Source organism: Periplaneta americana, chromosome 10 (assembly GCF_040183065.1).
Source record: "Periplaneta americana isolate PAMFEO1 chromosome 10, P.americana_PAMFEO1_priV1, whole genome shotgun sequence".
Classification (NCBI taxonomy): Eukaryota; Metazoa; Arthropoda; class Insecta; order Blattodea; family Blattidae; genus Periplaneta; species Periplaneta americana.
In genome coordinates this window covers 17877498-17903046 of record NC_091126.1, presented here as the reverse complement: position 1 = coordinate 17903046, position 25549 = coordinate 17877498, and the positions used below count along the sequence as shown (strand labels likewise).

General features: G+C 34.7%; 1 protein-coding gene across 1 annotated transcript; it reads left to right on the top strand.

Moving 5' to 3' along the window:
• The first annotated feature begins 26 nt into the window (after positions 1 to 26).
• Crk (Crk proto-oncogene, adaptor protein) lies at positions 27 to 25549 on the top strand. Its single transcript, XM_069837003.1, has 6 exons — positions 27 to 588; positions 13559 to 13681; positions 14112 to 14316; positions 16029 to 16157; positions 20830 to 20934; positions 23419 to 25549. The coding sequence occupies exons 1-6, from the start codon at positions 554 to 556 to the stop codon at positions 23635 to 23637; spliced, it is 816 nt and encodes a 271-aa protein (XP_069693104.1). The 5' UTR covers positions 27 to 553; the 3' UTR covers positions 23638 to 25549.

The window sequence follows — 25549 nt, the reverse complement described above, 5'->3', positions numbered from 1 at the left end:
ACCGACAGCCATATTGAAGCAATGGATTGTGGTGTACGTGAGTAGGGGTTGGTTGTGAAATTGGATCTACTATTTGGATTAATTACGAGGCAATGTAGTTTATAATGTAGAAACGATGCACAAACAAAATTTACAATAATACTAGGATGTTCATTTATTCGAAGCATGTCTGAGTTCGTTTCGAAACCGTGTAAACTGACCACTTGTTGCAAGGAAAAATATTCCTATTGCAATTGATGTCCTAAATAAGGTGTAATTAATACAAGTTGATAATGTGACATCTTTATGGTGTTTGTAGATTACTTATACATTATATTCCGTTGTGGCAAATGCGAACATAAGACATATTCACGTACAATACTTAATTTATGATTTAAGACTAAAAAAGAATAGCATTTTAATTTGAAGCTCGTCAAATTCGTGAAGCTTACCTGATTAATTGATAGGAGAACATATTTTATAACGAAATGAAAAAGTTTAATCTTACGAAGACTGTAAAGTGAATTTCAAAGAGAGGGTCTGTGACTCGTTTGAATTCTGGAAAGAAGACAGAATGGCAGCAACATTTGATCCATATGACAAATCAAGGTAAAGTGAATTTCATGGTTCACTAAGTATGCGTTTAATATTTTGTGGCAATAATGATAATGTAACTCTCACATGCTTAATGTAATGTTTAATATTAGCTACTGTTCTAATATTAAGTGGGCGGAAAATTGGTGTATTTCATATTTAAGTTACCGTTATTTTAACATTGGAGACTGCGTAGAACATGAATAACAATGTTTCATAGAATATTAGTCTATTTTTAAGTTAATCTGAGTATCCGTCTTAGTAACTGATATTAGAAGTAATAAAACACAGAGATAGTCATAATTGCTGGATATTTTTACCAATGCATGCAGTGTGTTGTTTTTGACATATTTCCTTGTCACAAAGTATGTACCATACTTTCCTTGGATAATACAAAACGAGTTTCATAATTTTATTATCGACTGATGGAAGTTTTCAGGAATTGTGATTCAGAGGGACAAAAGTTCACCTCTTCCTGTAACATAGTGACGCACGATTACCGTAGATGAGTTTTTCTTGTTTTGGTTTTAACAGTTGCATGTTACGAATAGCATAGAGAACTAGGCCTAAGCATGTGGTTTTACTTTCCGTGACCCAATACTACTCCAGAATAACATAGAACTATCCACCTGTTGTATGTAATAAATTAATGAATGGATATATCATCGTCATAATGGTATGTGCTGATGACACCTGTAATTTAAATACTTAAATTTGCTCGAGAGGCCCAGGCTCAAATTTCTGCATAGTTGGTATTTTTGGGCCTGGACCGCATGAGCAAGAAAGCATTTTAGTGCCAGTGGAGGTCATATTTTGCCATAATTACATTTAAATTGTGATATTTTCGCTCATGATATCTTATATGAACAATATAATTGTGATACATCTGTTCATTACTACGTAAAACGGTGAATATTTATAGTAAATTAGGCCTATTCTATGGAAAGTGTTGGGTACTGGAAAGTAAAACCATGTGCTTAATACTCTGTATTATTCGTAGTACACAAATGTTAAAAAAAAACCGTGTCTCCTTTTGTATAGTTTTATAGAATTACCTTATTGGCTATATACGTCCCGTAAAGCCTTCAAGTTTCAAAATCACTATGAAATGTTCGTTTTGAAAAGTAGGTTTATTTTATTGTGTTTCATTATTTGTGTTTGAGATTCCAATTTAATAGATTGTTAATGTTAATTTCCTTTAGAACGTATAACTTTTCTATAATAATACATCAAATATTTGTGTACCTCGTTTTTACCGTGACAATGCATTTTAGTTCTTTTTAGCTTTCTGATTATTGTATTAATTGTGTCTTTGTTTTGCGAAGAATTTTAGATAAGGGCGCAAATAGCCATAGTCGTTGACGCGCCCTTTTTAAACCCCACTAACTACATCAAATTTATTTATACAGCGAAGTCCGTAAATACATACTAGGCCCTATAAGCAAGGTGGAAATTGACGGAGGGGATGCTGGGATTGCTTCCCCCTCTGAAGAATTTGATTTCCTTTGCTGAAATAGTATTAATTTGTCTCAGCCAGAGACAGAATTTATTCCCGTTAGGTGCTCAAAGTTTTAATTTCCGTATTTTACGTGTTATGTTACTAATGCAGTAAACAACAGTAATTTTCCTTTCTCTTTTTTTTTTTTTGTATCAGTTGAGTACAACTGCAATACGAGTCGGCCAACAGTGCTATTTATAATCCTTGATCACATATAACAGATTGGCCATCCGCATGTTAAAAACGATAACATGTGGAAGAGCATTTTAATGCCAGGATCGCCACTGTCGATTGGGAAGGACTGCTAGATGGAAGTACAATTGCTCCATGCAATTCAAATGAGAGTTAGGCCTATAACATGATTTTTTATGCGGTAGCTAGATGTAGCATAGTGAAAGTGATGAGTTGTTGCAGTCAAAGCCTATAAGGCTGAACAATCTGTTATATATATGATCAGGGTTATTATCAACATGAGTTGGCAAACTGTTGTTTAGCAGTTATAATTTAAATTTGCATTTTAAAGGAAGCCACACAACTCGTTTTTACAGTTTTAACGGGTGGAGAAAACTGCATGGGTAAGAATGAAGAACAAATAATGAATATGATTTTTTTTTAAATATTAATGTCCCCCCACCCTGAAGAAAACATTCAATTCGCGCAGTGTTAAAGAGAGTGTGATAAACATGCTGGAGTTTCTCAAATCGCTAAATTTCATGATATTCGAAATTCGCTAGTCAGTGATAAAAGTGAGTGAAACTGACTTTTACACTACCATTCTCCCGGCCCGGAATGTGTGTGTGGGAACTCTGTGATCAGCTTTACGAAAGATATATAATAAAATGCAAAAATAGAATCAAGTCAATTAGCGAGTACAGCAAGTAATAAAAACAAATCAACTCTTGCACACTTGTGCGCATTTCTTATTATTATTATTATTATTATTATTATTATTATTATTATTATTATTATTATTATTATTATTATTATTATTATTATTATTATTATTATTATTATATTTTCAAAATCCATGAGACAGTTGTAATGAACTTATTTTGGGAGTCTTATACAATTGAGTGTTCATCCATTGTAAATAGAGATTGAAGAGTTGAGAGGGCATAATACGTGGAATTCTCAATCATATGTGCGTAAATATTGTTTATGTCAAATTGCGTCATTAATAGGGACCATACTTCGACCCACGAGGCTACAAGTTTAAATATTACTGGAATTTTTAAGTGGACGATGCACGTGCATCTAGCAAGCGAAATACTTTGACTGCTTACGTGACTCATGTTTGGTCAAGTTGGTCAGAATAAAACATAGACCACTTTAACAATTACGCCAATATTTACAACTTAAATTATTGACACTGTACACATGAATACGCTATTTTTACTATTATACGCTATAATAAAGAATATAGGCCTACATTGATCACTCCTGGTTGGAACAAGTTACCTGGTTGAGGTTTGTTCCGGGAGTTCCCTTCATCCTGTTAAGAGCAAATGCTGGTTAACTTCGGTACTGGACCTTGGTCTCATTTTGCTGGGATTATCACCATCCCATTCAGACGCTAGATAACCATAGCAGTTGATAAAGCGTCGTAAAATAGCTAATTAAAAAAATACATTGCTCAAACATTATTTACATTATTATGTACAGTGTTGTGTATTGTAATGCAAGATATTTTATTTAGGCCTACTAATAATAATAATAATAATAATATAGCCTACTTGCTATGTAAATAGTGTATAATAGTGTAAATATGTTTGATCAGTGTAACCCTACATTCTTTATAATAATGTAAATAGTAAAAATAGCATATTCTAATGCATGTAGTGTAAAGGGGCTATCAGACATTGATTACTTTCAAAAGCTGATTGTCAAAAAGACTGCTCTTCGGCTCTTAGAATATGATCTTTCTTCAAATACTAATTCTGTAGACTATGATTTTTACTTTTAAAATAACAATTTTCCTTCATCATGTTAAATAATTTCCTTGGTCCGAATTATCTTATTTAACACTGATCCATACATGATCACACATGTATGATATACTTCGTGTTTGTTCATACTATGTTTGATGCTGATTTCCTGTACACCATCATACAAGTGTGACATATATAAAATGTGATACAGTCACTCTTGGAAAAATCAAGAGAGACAATACTAGTAAACAGTAAAGGTAATGGAGCACGAAGAAGAGGCTTTTTGTGCTAATGATAAAGTAATAACAGATTTTGGATGTAAAAATTATTCCAGAATAGAGAGAGGTCCAAGCATCAATATATTTCAGATGAATTACTGTTGACTCAGCTGATTACAAGAACTATCTTCAAATGGATAATGAGACGTACATTGAGCTTGTTGCGATGATTGCACCTTAACATCGAAAAACAACACACTATGATGAAGGAACATATACCTCCATGTTGTTCGTCATCAACATTGTGATACTTGACTACTTGCTGCATATTCGAAGACAAAATATCCCACTGCTATTGCTCTGCAGATGATCGGACCCCTGGTGTTCGAAACTTGTGAAGAAATAATTGCTTCATTTAATTTAGGATGCTCCCTGCTATTGCTCTGCAGATGATCGGACCCCTGGTGTTCGAAACTTGTGAAGAAATAATTGCTTCATTTAATTTAGGATGCTCCCTGTTGTTATTATTATTATTATTATTATTATTATTATTATTAGTAGTAGTAGTAGTAGTAGTAGTATTTAATTTATTATTAATTGTGTTTATTATTAATTCATTTTGAATCTTGCGTACACTACTTTTAACACTTGAATATAATTAATTGATTAACTAGTGGACTTACCAGTGTTAATTTTGTAAGATTTGTCCGGCTTACAGTTGTTTCAATGCTTCACGCACCATCCTCAGAGCCTACTAGATCACGGCGTCATCTCGAACTTCTCTGCCTGTTATGTGGGTGTGTTTGATTGTTGAAAGGTGTTGAAGAGTGGAGTCAAATAGTGTGTGTACTGAAATTGATCTGTGTGTTGAGAATTTGATTGGGGTGTGTTTTATAAATATACAAACACACTAAAACATACCCCGATCAAATTCTCAACACACAGATCAATTTCAGTACACACACACACACACTATTTGACTCCACTCTTCAACACCTTTCAACAATCAAACACACCCACATAACAGGCAGAGAAGTTCGAGATGATGCCGTGATCTAGTAGGCTCTGAGGATGGTGGGTGAAGCACTGAAACAGCTGTAAGCCGGAAAAATCTTACATAATTAACACTAGTAAGTCCACTAGTTAATTAATTATATTATTAATTGTCATTATTGGGTAATTATTTACAACTGCCACCGGGTATATATGCATTTGCAATGTGAATGCATGCATATATACATACATACATACTTGACCTGTCTCGGAGCATTTTAACCTCAACCTCAGATTAATCCATATGCACATGTGTCAGCAGTTCAGAATTCCCAGTTCCTGCTTTTAATCGAGAATCAATAAATTTCACTCGTTCCAAAGCACGATGGAACAGGAAACTGGGAATTTAGAATCAGTTCAAGTCTTGTTGGAACGCACACTGAGATACTAAGCATGAGCAGGCAGTTCAGAATCGATTCAGAACCGTGCTGGAACAGATCTATTCTTAGCTGATCTGAGGTAATCCATGGAGCTAAAAATTGCATCTTTCCTTTATGACCTCAAATTTATTAGCATGAAATCTGTATTGTTTTATAATATATATCGTTTGCACACTATACTGTATACTGTATTAGCATTCACTCATACTTTTCATTATTATAATTTTTATTATTATTAGTCTAATCAGAGTACTGTATGATACATATTTAAGAGTTTACCGAGTTCGTGTCAGATGCTCAGTTCCGACACGGCAGGCAGACTGTGCAAACAGCACATCAATGCCCAACTGATAGATCTATTGCTTAAAATACTATTTCATTAATGTTCTCTGTTAGAGAAATGTGACTATATTTATTTATTAAACAGGCTCAAGCGCACAATACTGCTACTAGGTAGTGTAATGGGTATAGCGCTGGCCTTCTGTGCTCGAGGTTGCGGATTCGATCCCGACCAAGGTCGATGGCATTTAAATGTGTTTAAATGCGACAGGTTCATGTCAGTAGATTTACTGGGATGTAAAAACTCCTGCTGGACAAAATTCCGGCACACTGGCGACGCTGATGTAACTTCTGCAGTTGCGAGCGTCGTTAAATAAACTATAATTTGATAATAATAACAATAATAATGATAATAATAATACCACCGGATTGGGTGTATGATAATTGTGTAGAACTCGGCAGCTGTTCACATATATCACTTTTGGACTATTCTAAAGGTGCATCTACATGGTTTCATTTTCCATGAGCATACGCATGCAATCTGGGAAGAAAATTTAAAGAATCAAATTTAAAACGCGCGTTCAATTAACATACCTACATGAAGATTTTGTGTCTATATTTTTTTTAATTTTATTGGGTTATTTTACGACGCTGTATCAACATCTAGGTTATTTAGCGTCTGAATGAAATGAAGGTGATAATGCCGGTGAAATGAATCCAGGGTCCAGCACCGAAAGTTACCCAGCATTTGCTCATATTGGGTTGAGGGAAAACCCCGGAAAAAACCTCAACCAGGTAACTTGCCCCGACCGGGATTCGAACCCGGGCCACCTGGTTTCGCGGCCAGACGCGCTGACCGTTACTCCACAGGTATGGACTTGTGTCTATATGATGTGCTGTTTTGAACGCCATCTTCACTATATATATATATATATATAATATCAATCTTGCCTCCATTGATTCAATGCGTAAAGTTGAAAGAAAAGTTGAACCGTGTAGAACTGTAGATATGTAGATGCACCTTCACACCTTGCAGGCACCCCGGTTTCACCAACTTTCGTTATTATTATAACGTCTCGTTAAATAATTTAATTAAACATTAGTCAGTTTTTGCGTTTCACCAAGCATCATTATTGCTAACGCATCTTTAAACTCGTCGTTAATTTAGTAGGACCTATTCGTCGCGTTAAAACAGTAACGATGCATTAAGAAGTCAACAACATGGCGGACGTATTCGATGCTGAAATTCTTTATTTAGTACTTCAATATAATGGCGAACTTATATGTTGTAATAACTCTCGGAATAATCATTTTGAAGATTTAAGTGATAAAGAATTCCACGAAAGCTACACATTAAGGAAATAAGCAGTAAGAATGATTCTAGAAGAAACTGAATATAGGTTAGAATACGACAGATGGAAACACCCACTTAACGCCTCTTCAACAGATTCTTCTCGCTTTAAGATAATGTTACGGGAAGTTTTGAAATAGTAATTGGTGATATGGACGGAGTGTCAAAAGCTGCATTGTCTAGATATGTAAATAAAGTATCCCTACTATCAACATTACGACCACAATAGTCATTATTTTTATAATAGGTTTATAGCTAAATTTCCTGTCGTCACTGACAACGATAGATTGTGTACATGTTCCAATCATCTCTCCAGGCAGTAATATGGCCAAAAGATTCTGCAATAGAATATCTTATTTTCCATTCAATATTCAAACAATTTCATATGCCTGTGTAAAGCTCCGCATATAAAAATTGTGGCTAAACTAGCGCTGTGGTAGTTTCCTTCGTACTCTGCTTATACACCTTCCGTGACAGGTTAGGTTTGGTTAGTTTAGGTTTTTGTTAAGTCTTGCATATACGTCAACTGCATCTCCTCAAAAAATATCTTATAAATTCAACGATTTTCACTTCCGAAACCAGCAGAATTACCTCAGCGCTAGTTTATTGAAATTGTAATAGGTTAGAATACGACAGACAAGAATCACCCACTTAACGCCTCTTCAACACATTCTTCTCGCTTTAAGATCATATTATGGTTAGCACATCATTCCAAAGGAGGATGCCTTTTTTAATGAAAAGGGTGCAAAGAGGTTTTCTTTTAGGAGAAAATGGATACCCCTTAAAATCCAATTTAATGACGGCTGTCCTGAATTCTGCCACATAAGCATGGTAAAATTGTTACAGAGTACATAAATCTGCATGAAATACAGTGGAAAAGTAGTATGCAATTTATGGAAGAGGCGATTTCCCGTCCTAAATTTAGGCCTAAGAACAACTGCTTAGAATGCTTTGATATAATTAATTGTGGCATCAATTCTGAAGCTGTCGACCTTATCGTCCGCAAAATTGTACTGCTCTACATTCCTCTTATTTACATTTGGAAACATCTGTTTTTTTTTTGTTTTTAATTACGTTATGACAACATACTGTATTTAGGAAGAATATCAAGAACTAAGAACTTTTAGATGTTCTTAAAATTACTGCCTCTTACCTGTTCGCCTATGCCAAATAAAGCCAGCCATGATCATATGTAACTAATGAAATATGTGATTTCGAAGCCATGGTCGTATGAGAAATAAAACATGCAAGATAGAAGTACAAAATCCCCACGTTAGTAAACGCATACTAATTTTAAAGAAACGATGCTTGATGAAACAGTCAACGTTTAAAGGTCTCGTTAAAATTAAACGATCTATTTGTTGACAAGTCGTTTGTGCTGATTTAAAGAAGCTTGGTGAAACCGGCCAACTCATATCCATGTTTGTTGTGCATTATGTTGATTTTTGACGGTTTAGGCATACTGTAGAAGGTTTATGACGAGGGTTTATTGGGAAGTAGCGGGGAGCTTCACCCCCCCCCCCCGCAGTATACATATAGAGACATATACATAGTACTGTATATTATTTTAGTACTCAACCCATATCTAATTCGCTTTTTTCATTCCTACTGTTGAATTGTCAATGTAAAATTTTGAAGTAATAAAAACAATGATAGGCCACCGGCGTGGCTCGGTCGGTTAAGGCGCTTGCCTGCCGCTCCGAAGTTGCGCTCGGGCACGGGTTCGATCCCCGCTTGGGTTTTTTGCGAGGTTTTCCCCAACCGTAAGGTGAATGCCAGGTAATCCATGGCGAATCCTCGGCTTCATCTCGATATCACCAAGCTCATCGACGATAAATAACCTCGTAGTTAATACAGCGTCGTTAAATAACGAACTAAAAAAACTGTAGTCATAACCTGTACGGATATCGTTCGTAAAATTTAAATTGAAATCGTTATCATATTACATGAATTGATAAATTTTTATTGGCAGTTGCAATCTTTTTACTGGTGGTATTTTTTGTAAAGAAATTTAACGTCTAATTTTTCAACGAGCTTGTGATCTAATAGTTACGATGGGATACCACTAAGCCGAAGGTTACTGGATCGATTCCCGTTGATCCCAATATAAGTATAATTAAAATATATGTGTGTTGATATGGAATTGTAGTGAATGTAGTAGAGACGGGGAAAAAGAGAGGGAAAGGGTAAACAAGATAAGAGTTTTTATTCCGCATACCTTTAGTGTCGCAATCTAGTAAACGCTTGAGTTAATGTATAACTGGCATATCTGGCGGCTTCAGTATTGTGCACTTGTTCCCTTAAACATCTACTTATAAGAGCGTATTTCTTCAGTAATATAAAATCATTTTCAAATAATTTATAACTTGTTCAGTCAGACACAAAATCTGCATGCATCTTAATTGAGTGTTCGTTTTCAACGTGAGTCTTGCAATATTCTCCTCACACTGCATGCGTAAACACATGGAAAATTGAACCATGTAGATGCACCTTTATAGGCTTACTTTATTATTATTATTATTATTATTATTATTATTATTATTATTATTATTATTATTATTATTATGGTAATTGCTGTGCGTCTCTAAATATGAACTGCTTACTCACCTTTCCCTTGTAACCTGTTGAAAATACCATTGGTTCATAAATAAATGGGTAATGTGACTCTGAAATTTTACTTTTATTTCTTTTTCTTACGACTTAGCCTTTTAGGAATAATTTTGGTTTGTAGCGGGCGGCCGGGTAGCTCAGTTGGTAGAGCAGCTGGCTACGAACTGAAAGGTCCGGGGTTCGATCCCAGGTGGTGACAGGATTTTTTCTCGTTGCCAAACTTTCAGAACGGCCCCGAGGTTCACTCAGCCTCCTATAAAATTGAGTACCGGGTCTTTCCCGGGGGTAAAAGGCGGTCAGAGCGTGGTGCCGACCACACCACCTCATTCTAGTGCCGAGGTCATGGAAAGCATGGGACTCTACCTCCATGCCCCCCAAGTGCCTTCATGGCATGTTACGGGGATACCTTTACCTTTTTTTGGTTTGTAGCTACTGAGTGTCAGTCTTTCAGAATATACCAAAGAGTACAATGGATTTTTTGTTGTCTGTGGAGCAGAGACGCAATTATTTTCGCAGCGGACTTGGAGAATGATTATTCTATGTACTGAAGTAATTCTTAAAAGTTGTGTGTGTTAAATATCATCTGCAGATTAGAAGCGTAAAAAGTAGTAGTTTAATAATTATGGAGAGGACTGCACAATACACCAACTTCTGTAGCAAATGATTGAAAATTTAAACATCAGAAATCGTATGTATACTGTAGAAGTGTAGCCTGTGCCACTGTGAGTTTGATCCACTATGATTGTATATGAATGAATCAATTGCTAGGAAAGCAGGCTATCGTTTCGCAGTAAGGAACGAGTCATTGAAGGCCAAGGCTGTTGTTGACAGAAAGTGCAGTTAGAGTCCATACGAACGCGTTTAAATTCATAAAAGCTTTTCGAATGAATGAATGAATAAATAAATAATGCAAACAAAATGCTTAAGAATTTAGACTGGTAGGATTCGAGTCTACGACTAGATCTTAAAACTACATGAATTTTCGAAACTAGTATGGTGCTGAAGATGACGTATGTATACGCACATTACCACCGTTTTTAAACAGTTCTCTTCCGTCTACGGCATAAACTTCACTACAGCTCTCGTTTTTGTTCCCCTACCACTACGAAATCAGTAGCATTTTTATTTAAAATGTCTTATATGAAAATATGTACAGTAGTGGCAAAAAACCCGGACCGACCCTTGTAGCTGATTTCAGAGCCTTGTTCACTCCAGAGCACGATAGACTGGTAACTAAGACTTTCGTGGTTCGAATCCTGCCTGGGAGAGAAACTTTTTTTTGTTCCTTATTCAAATTTATTCCCAGTACTTTTCGATTGCAGCGATATTTTACTACTTAATTAACTTATTATTCCCAGAACATGAATTTTACCAGCAATCCAAAAGTATTGGAAATACATTTGAATAAGAAACAAAAAAAGTTTCCTTCCCAGGCAGGATTCGAACCACGAAAGTCTTAGTTACCAGTCTATCGTGCTCTGGAGTGAACAAGACTCTGAAATCAGCTACAAGGGTCGGTCCGGTTTTTTTTGCCACTACTGTATAATAGTTGTCTTCACAAGCTATTTACATGTACGTGAAAGTGAACATAAATATTCAATTCGTCACGTTTATAGTTCCCCTATTCCTTTAGCCTCCCCCCCAAAAAAAGAATAATTGTAGTCTATACTGTACGTATATCGCAACTACAAGAAAATCTTTTGGAAGAGTTAGAAATCCCCGATTTGAACAGAATTTAAGGCGTGTGCTAGCTTCGTGAGGTAATTCATACCTTCCCGCAGTTATTCTTTAGAAACAATTTACAGCAAAATTTTAAACTGGAGCAGCTCATAATTTTTTCATGTTCAATCATTCGGTATTTTTTCTACACGTTTATAATAATACATTGATTTAATATGAAAGACGCTTTTTATAATAATACATTGATTTAATATGAAAGACGCTAGCAAGGAAATAAAGATAAGCTTGGTTTAATTTCGTTTTGAATCTAAACGGTTTTCCTTTTCATCGTAATGAAATCAATTCCTAATACATAATTTACATTTTATTAGCAGAGTCCGAAAGTTCGTGAAGATAAACAAAATCTGACGTTGTGCGAGATGTTTCCCTTCATTCATGTATTTCTTATACCATTCCTCAGGTCACAAGCCAAAGTCCTTCTATTATTAGTATCAATACAAACTCCCAGAAATAGCTGAAGTAGGAGACAAGACATGTCAGTTTGAGTAAAGGCAGGACTGTGGAATGGAGTTCTGTTATTAAGTATTATGAAATGCCAACTTCGTTCACGCATATAATTATCAATGGAGTTAATAATTGCGAATAAAGGAACGAATTTCTAGATCAACTAGTTTCATTCGTTTCCCTTAATAACTTCGAATTATTTGTACACATTTTCGATAACAAGTATGCTTGGTGTAATGAATTGAAATTAATTTTCATATCTTCTGTGTATTATAATGCACATTTTAATTAATTCAAATACAAAAATTTCCATAGTAAACGGAAATTTGAAGTAAGGATAATAGAAAATCTTACTTCAGAATTTTGCTTCATTAACATTTTTGTACGAGGTATATAAACATAAATATAATTGCCTGTTTAATACCTTTCTTCGAAGAAAAAAAAAAAAAGATAAAGGAAAAAAAATCGAAATGTTCATTTCATTAATTACCGTACTATAAATATATTTTATTAGAGATATCAGTTCTTGTGGGATGGAATATGATAGACGAAAATTTGTAATATCAAATTGAAAGGTTCGTAAGTTATGTAGTTAATCATAACCAAATTAATTACGAGTTCCTTGGTATATTGCTTTGTTTTGAAGTTTATATGCCAAATGAATAGTCAAATTTATCCACGCAAACATAAAAAACAACATTATATACACCCATATTCATAGCGAATCTAAGTATTAATCGAATTTAATTAAGTCACTTTTAGTAAAGCTAAGTGGCACATTTTGCTTGTGTATGCCTTCACTTCAACCTGTTATAAAGGCTTTCTTTCTGTAGTTACAATGTGCGCCACCTTTCTCCTCGGCATTTATGTAATACCACAGTCTACTATATACAGTCACGAAGCTTGAGTTTTGAGGGTGCTAGAAACAATAGACTGTGACGGTACTATTTTGCATTGCCTGTAATGAGGCGATATTAGCGATCCCAGTGGTGAGCAACTATCTAATGTTTGCATATTTACTGCGTATTGAGCTTCGCGACTGTATATACTAGACTGTGGTAATACTGTAGTTACACTTTGTGTGGTGATGTACATTTATACTTTCAGTGTTTCTTTACTTAATGCAGGTCTTCTAATTTCCTAGCATTTGGACGAACTATGTAGACATAGAAGTGCAAAATTGTCATTAAGATATTACTCAAGTTTAGGGCTTCAGAGACACCAATTTTTCTGTATTGCTTCTGGAAATTTTGTACTCTGATCTTGAAGAGGAATATTTTTATAGAATTAGATCTCATTGAAGTCACATAGAAGTGTTTAGAAAATGTTAAGTAAAAAATGTGTAGTTGGTTGAATCATGGTGCCTTAATAGCCTTCAATTACTGGAAAGAATTGATGCATTTCGTTAGTATATCCTTGATGTTTTATGAGATCAATCATACTGATACGTATATCGAACATACACCATTTTTTTTATTCTGCAGTTGGTATTTTGGTCCAATGTCCCGGCAGGATGCAACAGACTTACTCATGGGAGAGAAGGAAGGTGGTGTATTCCTTGTGAGGGATAGTACTACTATTCATGGGGATTTCGTCCTCTGTGTCAGGTAAGCTGTACGAGCTCAAAATACAATGATAGTGTGTGTGTTTTTTTCAGGGAGATACAAACATCAAATTTATTAACTTGAAAATATGATGAATAAAATTTATCGCTTTTCTTAACCAGAGATATTGTTCGAATTTTTAGTAGGTGATTTCATATGCATTGTTTAATTTCGAACGAAACAATAGCCATTCAGTTCAGAATACACTGTTTTGTGACCTGCAACCACTTAATAAATCATCACTATTGTATCCCAATCATCCCACACATCACCACATTCCACATTAACTTATGTCCTGTGGACGCTTAAGCACATATTTTTTTTCAGTGTGGCGCAGCTTCAGTTAAAAAAAATTACTAGGTTACACTTTCATTTGCACACTATCTAAGATGCATTGACATATTTAATCAAGTATGATTGAAATCTTTTATAGGGAAGATAGCAAAGTAAGCCATTACATAATTAACAAAATTCAACAAGGAGAACAAACGAGATACCGAATTGGGGATCAGATGTTTCCAGATCTTCCACAATGTCTAGCATTTTACAAGCTCCATTACCTGGATACTACACCACTAATTAGGCCAGCACCTCGAAGAGTTGAAAAAGTCATGGGCAAATATGATTTTGAAGGAAGCGTAAGTTTTAATTCTTGCTTTGATTCTTGTTAGTCATTTCTTAATTATGGCTTATGGTATCAGATTAAATGTATTTCACTGTGTTGCTCAGTTTAATAAATGGTATGGTGTATGTGTGTGTGTGTGTGTGTTTTTTTATCCTTCTTTACAAGCATGTTCCATTACAAAAATGTAGTACTACATGGTAATAGATTACACATTACGATATTACTAACTCTTCTGAATACAATGTAGACGCATTATTGATAGCCTATTCTACTTTCCATAAATTTACTATTTGCAACGTGTCACCATCTATGCTACTGTTGAATCTTTTAAATACAATGTATACACATTATTGATAGCCTATTGTCCACACCTGTGGAGTAACGGTTAGCGCATCTGACCGCGAAACCAGGTGGCCCGGGTTCGATTCCTGGTTGGGACAGGTTACCTGGTTAAGGTTTTTTCCGGGGTTTTTCCTCAACCCAGTATGAGCAAATGCTGGGTAACTATCGGTGCTGGACCCCGGACTCATTTCACCGGCATTATCACCATCTCATTCAGACGCTAAATAACCTAAGATGTTGACAAAGCGTCGTAAAATAACCTACTGAAATAAAAAAAAAATAAAAAACATAGCCTATTCTACAGGGTGAATCAAAAGTTTGGAACAACACAAACATTTTCCACATGCTCGACCCTCGACCACCACAGATGCTACCAGCATTTGCACGACCAAATCCTCCACCAGTGACACACCCGATTTCAGGCCTCAGGCACCCCAAAAGCTGCCACCCCGGGTGCAACCCCGAAACTTCAAATGGAAAGGGATCAAAATCATGTTATTGGGAAAAAATCAATGGGCCAATCCGTTTTGAGATATTTTCAATCTCAAGTCATTTGTGTGTGTGTGCGTGCGTGCGTGCGTGCGTGTGTGTGTGTGTGCGAGCGCGCGCGCGCGTTTTTAGGAAATGGAAATTTGCAGTCACTTTTTTAGCTATTGTCCTGCATTTAATCAGACACATTTGTACGTCCAGAGCCTGCTTTTACTGATTCATTTCTTATCATGGTAAAGAATGCGTGAAATGTATGAGTCATTAATATTACGATTCTCTAGCTGAGAATAAATATGCACGCAAGCTACTGGCATTCGGCTGCACTTTTTATCACATAAAAATACATGAATCATATTCCCATAAATGCAGTGCAGTTCCCAATAACGTTTCTTTAGAAAACAGTGACACATTATAGAGCCACACAATAAAAAATCTTACTTTTCATATTCTGTGATGATTACTTTGATTCACGTGCATTGCGAAAGAAAGGACGCAGTATTCAAAAGCCAAGAATTAAATTTATAAATATGAAAGTATAAAATATGAGAAAGACATTTGGTATTTCTGTGCTACTGCATACACTATTTACAAATACCAACCTTCTATGTTAATTATTCATTGCTATATTTTAACCTCTCTTATCCCAAAATTTTAGTATAGTTAATGTATTTTTATATATATTTTTTTTTATTTGGAAATTTCAATACATTTGAAACTTTCAACTGATGCTATCCCAAGTTGAGTCTTATATATAGGAAAAATGTGTAGTTTTATATTATGAAATGTAGGCATGTCAGTGCATGAAAGAAATATTTTTCTTCTTTCCCGAGTAGTTTAATGTTCATTTTAACTTCCGTTGCTTTACTTAAGGAAAATGTGTATTTTTGTGTACAGGATCAAGATGATCTGCCTTTTAAAAAAGGAGAGGTGTTGACTGTGTTGTCGAAAGATGAGGATCAGTGGTGGACGGCAAGAAACAGTCTAGGTCAAACAGGCTCTATTCCTGTGCCATATATACAGAAGGTAATTGGAATGATATAGAAATATATACTTATTGTAACCTGTTCCTCATAAACAGTATCTTCGAAACTTTCGAGTTTTCAAAATTTAAACCATTTAAGTTTTTTTTTTTTTGTTTTTGTTTTATTTGCGACAAATGGGTGATTCCAGTGTTTATGGTCATACTCAGACATGCTTTTTGCCACTTTTTGGACTTGAGACATCATTTCTTTGTCGCTTCAATTGTGTTTTCCAGCAAAGAGATTGGAGATGAAAGTAAATTCATAATTATACAGACTTAATCTGTCCAAATTCTCTGATGCATTTAAAACCAATAATGAATTATAATTAATGTTGTCTAATTGTAACATACTCTAACTGCAGGGGAGAAGGTGGACTGCCTCTTTATAATCTTGCTAAAAGTATAAAATTTTTTGCTGTATTGATATTTGCACCCCCTCTCTTTTTTCTCTCCCTCCCTCTTCATTTCTGTCCTTCTCTATCTTCTCTTTTACTCCCTCTTTTCTGTTTTCATTTAATAAATCTGTTGAGAGTCCTGAAAGTAACATTATTGAATATGTAATTGTACATATTTGCCATAATAGTTTGTAACGTCTTAAAATATTATTTCGAGAATGAAGAAAATAATTTATTTGTGCTATGTCCATAAGTTCTAGTACAGCATTGTGATAGCATTCATGTTACGAAGATCTTAAATTGCTTTTCAAATGCAGTGTCATCAGTACATTCCAATCCAAGGTATTTATATGCAAACCACTTGATTTACTACCAATTTATGCGTTTTTATGAATGAAGATGTAAGTGATAGGAAAGGAACATATTGTAAGATTCCTCTATTATCTGGTTTTGAAAACTACAATAAACATTTGTATGCCTTTCTCAGAATTACTAAAGGCTGTGAGTAATTTATGTAGGTTCTGAAACTGGAGATCATGCTATTTTTGTAATATCATATTTTATACTTCTTTTTATTGAAGGATCTCTGCCAATTAGTATGACCTGACTAGTAAATAAAAGCTCAGTGTTATAAAATCACCTTTTAAATGTTTATTTTTACCTGTTACTATCATGTCACATCCATTACTTTTTCCATCATCAAAGTAATGTCTGAATATAAATTTAGGATAATCTAAATTCCTTATTTTTGTGCTCGTTTCAGCATAAATTGGCTAAAATTCTATAGGTTTTAATAAAAATGCCTTTATTTTGAAATTCCTTTTTGTTCAATAGCATGATATTGTTAGTTCTAGAATAGAATGTAACTCGACCTGAACACATCTCAAAACATGATTACGAAATAATTATTTGGCAATCACAATAAACCAAACTCTGCCGACTTCTTCTAATTGCCACAAATGTGATTTTCATTGTAGAAACATCTCCAGACCTCAGTAATTTCCTTTCGCAAAAATGATCGTTGTTGGAACTTCTTCATTTACAACCAAGATTCTGAATAAGTGATACAGTAAAGTGATATATCACAATGTAATTTAATATTTAACATTTTTCTCGGACTATGCAAATTGAACAGTATATCATATAAATTTATGCAAATGGGCATGATGGATATTTCACTGTTGTACTTTCTAGGACATTGGTTCACAAAATGGAAGTCATGTAAGGAGCTGAGAGAGGTTGCGAGATGATTTACAAATTAATACAAAAAGTTTTATTAACATTCATTCATGTTGTATTTAGAAACATAAACATTGAACATAAGAATAAAAAAATATGTTTTAGTAGTTACAGATTAAAAATAATTAATGTGTAATATGTGTATTATATATTTATCATTAAGCATTACTTCCGGCGAGATGGTACTTCTCATATTTTATATACAGTACATTGCAATTCATGCAAGCCATATCATTACTTCAGAAATAATTAATGTAAACAATGTATCTCTTTTTCAGAAAGCAGTTTCTCAAATATGAACTCCATATTACATACACAAAATGATGTGATTTTCAAATTCAAGGGAATTTCTTGCTTTTGATTTGATGATCATAGAAAATAAATTTATTTTGCATTAAAAGTATATGATACTCAAGGTGTTCATACATTCTTTTGATTCATAACTGGGATACAGTCTTCGAGATAAAAGTCTACTTTAAACTTTCCAAACATAGACACATATTTCTGTGAGTTTTTCCTTCATATTTCTGGAATTTCAGTCACTTGAACGAAAATGTCTAAAATGTATTCACTATCCATCTGTCACTGTCGTACCATTAATTGTTTTGAACTTTTTTCGGAACCTATTCAAAACGCTGTTCTTTAAAATTGTGGAAACTGAATTATTTGTCAGTGAAAACAAACTCAATATTTGTCTATCATATGTAGCTAAATTTTTCATAAGTTCTTTAATACACTGAAATGAATAAAATTTCTTTTCGTCAATTGATATTGATGAGAAGTCGAATTTCTTTATAAATCTGCTGATTTTATCCCTAGCTGTTATTATATTAACGTCTTGGTCTTGCAAACTATTATTCAAAGTGTTTAAATGCTCGAACATATGAGCAAGGAAGACCAATCTAAGAAACCAAAGAGATTGTTGGCAAAATAGGTTTTCATATTCTGATTTCTCGTCTTGCATGTACTGGTACAATAAAAGTGCTGCACTTAACTGTAAAACTATTTTCATCACATTACTCCACAAATGCTGTCTTACTTTCATATGATAAAGAATATTTTCATATAACGAACACATGTCTTCACAAATGTTGCTGAAAATTCGATTTTGCAAAGCTCTTTGATTATCGTTATTTTCGATTTTACAAGAATTTGTATTTTTCGAATGGGGTTAAGTACCAATATGGTAGTGGGGGCAGGGTCGCAAATTAAAGTCTCGCCCAAAAGTGTGTTGCGCCTTCAAAAATTTGAGAACCACTGTTCTAGGAAATACCCATTAAAACTGTAATGCCCGTGTGCACCATTCTCGATTAAAATTTGACCATGGTTAAGTCGGCACTTGACCATCTTCAACGCCAATTTGCGGAGTATCAATCTCGATCAAAGTTAAACAAGCGAGTTGATGATGATCAAATTTGATCACGGGTGTGGGACCGATTATCTTGAATTGAACATGGTCAAGTCGAGAAAACCAAAATGGCAGCACGATTTGACGTGCTTGATGGAATTGAAGATGAAATGATGTATCTTGAACACGCAAATCACTGCGGAAATAACAGAATTGGTGTTATTGTAGAAAGAGTAAGTTTGTAGATGAATAATAAAAATGTTTTTTTTTTTTTTTAATTGGCTTTATATATGTTTCTGCTTTGGAAGATCGGGACTTTACTGAAGACAAAATATTATTTAGGCCTAATTGTCCAATTTTGTTAAAATAATAATAAAGTAGTTATTCTATGCCGGTAATAATATAGCAAAACTAAATGACCATTTTGTAGAATGCGAGATTATCACTTATTAGCTATAGATTTGTCGTCTGAAACTATTAGGACCTACATGACGTTTTGGACAATTAGGCTATTTACGCTTGAATTAAGAGAAATTACACGGATACCTTCCTTTTCCTCTTACTCCAAAATTCCAACCTTGTGCACACAAAATAAATTGGCACAAAAAATTCCTTTTCGTATGCATGATGATGCGTATTCGACATACACAGACGAATTGCTTCCTCCCCCCCCCATTTTAAAATAATTGTTAGCGAGGTATCCGTATACTGAAATTTTCCCAAATAAATTATTGGCACTGAAATGTGTATTTTCGTAAGCAAGATGATGAGCATTCGACAAACACATACAAATCTGCTCTTTTTAGTGGCCTATTTCAAGATAATTGTCAGTGAGGTATCCGTATACTGAAATTTTCCCAAATAAATTATTGACACTGAAATGTGTCTTTTCATAAGCAAGATGATGAGCATTCGACAAACACATACAAATCTGCTCTTTTTAGTAGCCTATTTCAAGATAATTGTCAGTGAGGTATCCGTATACTGAAATTTTCCCAATTATTATCAATAATATGAAATAACCACTGTATAAATTACGTTACAAATGATGTGGAATTATGTAAACACATATAACTCATGTGAATTGTGAGGTTAAATCCAACCAGGTAGCCTGCTTTTCTCTTAGGGAACTTCCGTCAGTACTTTTATTCTGTAATATGGATGCATAATTGCTGACGAGTTCTAAAGGAATTCCCACTTCGAACTGTGAGAAGTTCGGTGCTCTTTTCTTTTTTTCTTCCATGATTATTGAAACTTGTTATTTGAAAACTGCGAGCATATTTGAAAGCACTCCGACAAACAAAAACGAAGCGATAATTGACAGAATGCATTCGTTCGCTGTTTTATACGCGGTAACCTAGCGCTCAGATGATTCTTCTCAAGCGAGCACACCGTCAGCTGACGGTACTGAGTTGATCGAGGGAAAATGTCGGTGCACCGCATCTGTAACTTGATCATTGTCAAGAATTAACCATGTTTCCGTGATTGCTGATAAACGGGCTAGATGATCGAGAATGGTGCACACGGCCATAAGTGATTAAATTATTTACGTAATTCTTTCATTCATATAGAAATTTATCATAATTGTATTTTAAAATCACTTTTATGGATACATATTTTAGGACAAGATATAAACATTAAACTTTCTTTTAAATAATGCCCTCTCATAAATTTAACAATTTTAAATTGCAGTATGAAGATAATCAGCAGTCTTTGACTGAAACTCACCGGCCAGGATCAGGTGGTGGAACAGTTAGTCATCAGCAAGAAGCAGCCATACGTAGGACCAATATTCAGGTGTGTCCCGTTTGTTTACTTATGTTCTAGAATATTTTAATCTAACATTATTCAATTACGATCAAAGAGCAAATTTTTTCCTTACGTCATAAAAAAATTCTGAATATTCCATCTACATGCTGTTTCACAAGTAAATATGGAGTATTGTGAGGCTGCAAAAATGGATTGGTAGTTTGATGGGAATAATCATTCAACATCCATGGTAAAGGGGGTGAAGTTTTTGACATGTATCTTCATTTGTCCATTCATTTATCCAATCATTCATCTCTCTATATTGATCTGAAAGACTGAGAGAGCAATGATGCAGTGTCTAGAAAGGATATAGATAGAACAGTTTCATTGCTTTGGATGAATAAGAAATTGAGAATGTTTCGAAAATTAGCTCTAACTTAATTTTTTCTCCCCATTTTTCTGTGTGAAGGTGAAGATACAGCCAGTTTTATTAATTTATTTACTTATTTATTCTGGTGGTGCTACGGCCATCTTCAAAATGTTGTAAATTCTTTAATCATGAACCATGAAAAAAGTCCTTTCAAACATACCTTCTATGTTGCATGGACCACAAATTTGAAGGGTTTTATTGTAATTCAGTATCTGCAAGTTCCTGTGTCATGTGCCTAGAGTGGTGTGTTCTGCCATTGCCAGATTATTCTGGTGAGCAATGATTCTTCACTGCTAAGCAGAAGTTTGAACTCGTATATTTATCTGATTCCTCAATATGAGTTCAAATTATGTGACTAAGATCATATTCAGCTTTTAAATATTTAGGCTCCCAAATTATAGAGAAAAATTATGCAAGTATAGACATATAAGCAAGGCTACTGTGCAACAATAAAAGCTATTATTCATTAGATCATTACAAAAAATTCTTAAAAAAAAGCAAAAACAAAAATATCTCTCAAGAAAAGTTCAAACAAATTCATACAAAACTAAAATAATACCTAGTGTGATGTATGGAAGCGAAACTTGGACACTTACTAAGACAGATGAAAAACAAATACGTGAGAAAGAAAAGTGCTAGAATAATTTTTGGGCCAGTAAACAACAGAGGGAGTGGAAGTCAGGAACAAATAAAGAAGTCTACGAACTCTATAACGAAATGAACTTGGTAACATCAATCAAGGTGCAGAGGTTAAAATGGTTGGCACATGTATACAGGATGCCTGATGAAAGAATGCCAAGAAAGACACTGCATGGTAAACCAGGAGAAAGAATATTTAAAGGAAGACCACATGCAAGATGGATTGATCGGGTGGAGTGTGATCTGGAAAGGATGGAAGTAAAGAGATGGAGAAGACAAATAGAGGACAGAAGTACATGCAAGGACATATATAGGGTGGCCAAAGTTCTAGAAGAAATGTAGCAACACAGAGAGAGAGAGAGAGATAGAGTGCGTGTGCGGTCATATTCACAATGCAAACACACCCAAGACAAAACCTTGCATTTAGGCTTCCTTTGACCCATTGTGCAGCCTCTATATGCAATGATTATCCAAGTCTGACAGGTTGCATTCGTGAATCCATTGATTACAGGTGGCCCATTCTGCCTCAAATCTGACAGAGCCAGGTCCTATTCTCGGACTTGTAATTGATAACCCAAGCCCTTCCTACATCAGCATTGGAAACCCAAAACTACCCCCAAGACTTCACCCCAGCCTATTTTTAACTATTGCAGATGAGACATGAAATGAGGAATAGGTGGAGGGTGTTAATCGAATGATGGAGGAAAACGGGAGTACCCCGAACTTTGAGAGACATTTTTTATTCTTATACCACCATACTAAAATTATCAAATTGGATTTATAATTTTCATCCTTCCTATTTTCAAGCAACAACTGTTATTTTCCCTGTGATAATAGTGTTTCCCGTGTTCTTTTTATAAGAAGGGGTGGGTAAGATAAAATTATCCTTAAGCTGAACTTCAATAACATTTTATATTTGTATCCTGAATTAAAGGTACAAAGACTGCATGATGAACTGTATTACACTTCACGATCTCTGGATAACTCTAGGTTATGGTGGCAATGTAAAATTGCAGTAAACGAGTTCTGGCTGGTTGATGCTTTGTTCTCCAAAAATCCAAAATTCGTCAGTTCAAAACTAAGAGTAATGGAATTTTGAAGTATGATAAAATATATTTATCATGATTTCTTTTGGTTGGAAAGTAAAGCCAGAGGTCTGTATTGTATATTTAAAGCACGTGAAGAATTTTGACCCTGATTGAAAGTACTCCAAGCAGAATTACTTGCCAGCTGTTTATTGTCCTGTCAGGAACACTTATCTCTGGGTTAGAACTTTGTCTACAAATAACGTCTTTTGAGACCAGAGGCGTCTAACAAATATAGCAGGAAACGGAAGTTACAAGGTATAACATAATAAGCAGCAGGGACAGGATAGTGGATGGTCACTTTAAATAACAAGGAATTATTGACACAGACTTCTTCCCTTTTCACTTTGCTTATTTGACACATGTTTGTTTTGATAGAGGAAGCTGCCTGCCTATGCTCGAGTGAAGCAAGCACGTGTACCAAATGCCTATGACAAGACAGCACTGAAGTTGGAAGTAGGCGACATCATCAAGGTGACAAAGATGAATATCAATGGGCAGTGGGAGGGGGAATTAAACGGCAAGGTGGGTCATTTCCCCTTCACACACGTCGAGTTTGTTGACTCTGAGAACAACGACGGGGCTGATGAGAGCTAAAGGCTACATCCTGTGTTCATTTGGCACATAGCAGCTTGAGTAACAAAAATGAATCTTGTATAGAACTTTAGGATTTATTATACAGTCTAAATTTAAATGTATTGAAATATCAGGAAGTGTCGTGAATTCTGACATCTGAGGGTATCGAGGCTGCTAGGTGTCTGCCATGAACAGGATGCTGCGCGACAAGGTGACAATTTGTATATAAGGACATGTGTATGAGCAATGAATGTCAGAATCGGGTAACAGCAAAGGATTGCCAGTGATACTGCTACAATATACTAAGGGAAAGGTGCAATCCCAAATGAATACTATTAATTAATAATATTAAAAGTAATAAATCATAATACATCTATACCGTAGTATACGGATGAACTTTATTTTGTGACTGGCTTCCTGGCTTGCTCCTAAAGTTCTTTCACAAAATGCTATTCAAATGACCAAAAGAATGATATATAAATAATTGTGTATGCATGAGTGTGTGTATGTGTGTGCATGTGTGTGTGATTGTGTGTACACTTGTACATTTATGAATTGTTTAGGTATTATTTTTAAAGCAAAAATGGACACTTTGCTTGAATTATATATATCACTGCTCAATTTGACCCACATGAATTTTATAAGCAGGATTCAAATTGTTGTATTTGTGTGCATGAATTACGGCATGGGAGCAACTGCCTCATCAATGTTCCACCTGTCTTCATTTGTTATAGTATTATTAGACTGAGGGTTTATAATGTAGGACTTATAACAATATAGCATCAGGTGGATGAAGAGATGAAATTGAGTGCTTAATCACAATTCACAAGATGGTACTATTGACTTTACATTTGAAAGTGATTCTGAAATACAGTATCTTAGACGAACTTAAATGAAAGTGACAACTGAGATGAATGTAATCAACTCGAAATATCTCTGATATTTGTGAGAAATCAACGTAATATTTTAAGCTTGCTGAATGTGGTTATATGCACGAAAACTAATTATTCCATCTACTTACATAATGCAAGCATGACTGTAAATGCTTCCAATTAGAAAACATTTTAAATATTACTATATTCCAAATGTACAATGCTTGTGGAAGTAAACGAGAAAAAATGCAGTAACCCAATAATGTTAGTAATGTATTTGCAGTGTTCTCAACCTTCCTCCCTTGTTCTTTGCAAAGATCCTCTTAAGATCTGGGCTTTGAGTTTTATTTTTCCCAGTGCTATTACAACATTTGTCATTGCAAATCAATATACTAGAGATTAAGTTAACACTTCCATTGTCCTCCATTTCTTCGACTGCAGAGAGATTCTTCCCTTTTCCTCACTTACTAGTTGATAAAGTACCCTGTACACAGTTTGTCAAATTTACAATGTGGGCAATATACCTGTGGTTGTTCTGGTGCTTTCCTATTCCTCATCTGTATGCTGATAACATTCTTTATGAAGATGATGGCGGGTGAGATTGAAAGGTGCACTTAACCAGAGAATGAATTGTGACAGAGTACTCGAACGGGTTTTGTTGAGTGTTGTTACTGTGTAACAGTTGCATCTTATATGTAGCATAAAAGCAATACTTTCTAGTTAACTACAAATCAGTCGTATGCGGTTGTGTCCGTCGGAATACGGAATTTGATTCATTTGAATATGCATATACGAAATAGAATGTATTAATATAAACGAAAGGAAAACTATTTATTTTATGTAAATCCTCAGTCTATCATCAGTTTAACTGGAAAAATGATAACGGGGTAGAAATTAGTCATTTTGCTGGCTGATTGGATCTCAAATGGGAAAATGAGTAAGAATTTGCAGCTGAATGATTGTTTTGGAAAGCTCAAGTAAATAAATTTCATTTACATGTACCGGTATTTATTGAAGGCATAAAAGTAAAGTGAACAAAAGCTTCACATGTAAAGAGAAAA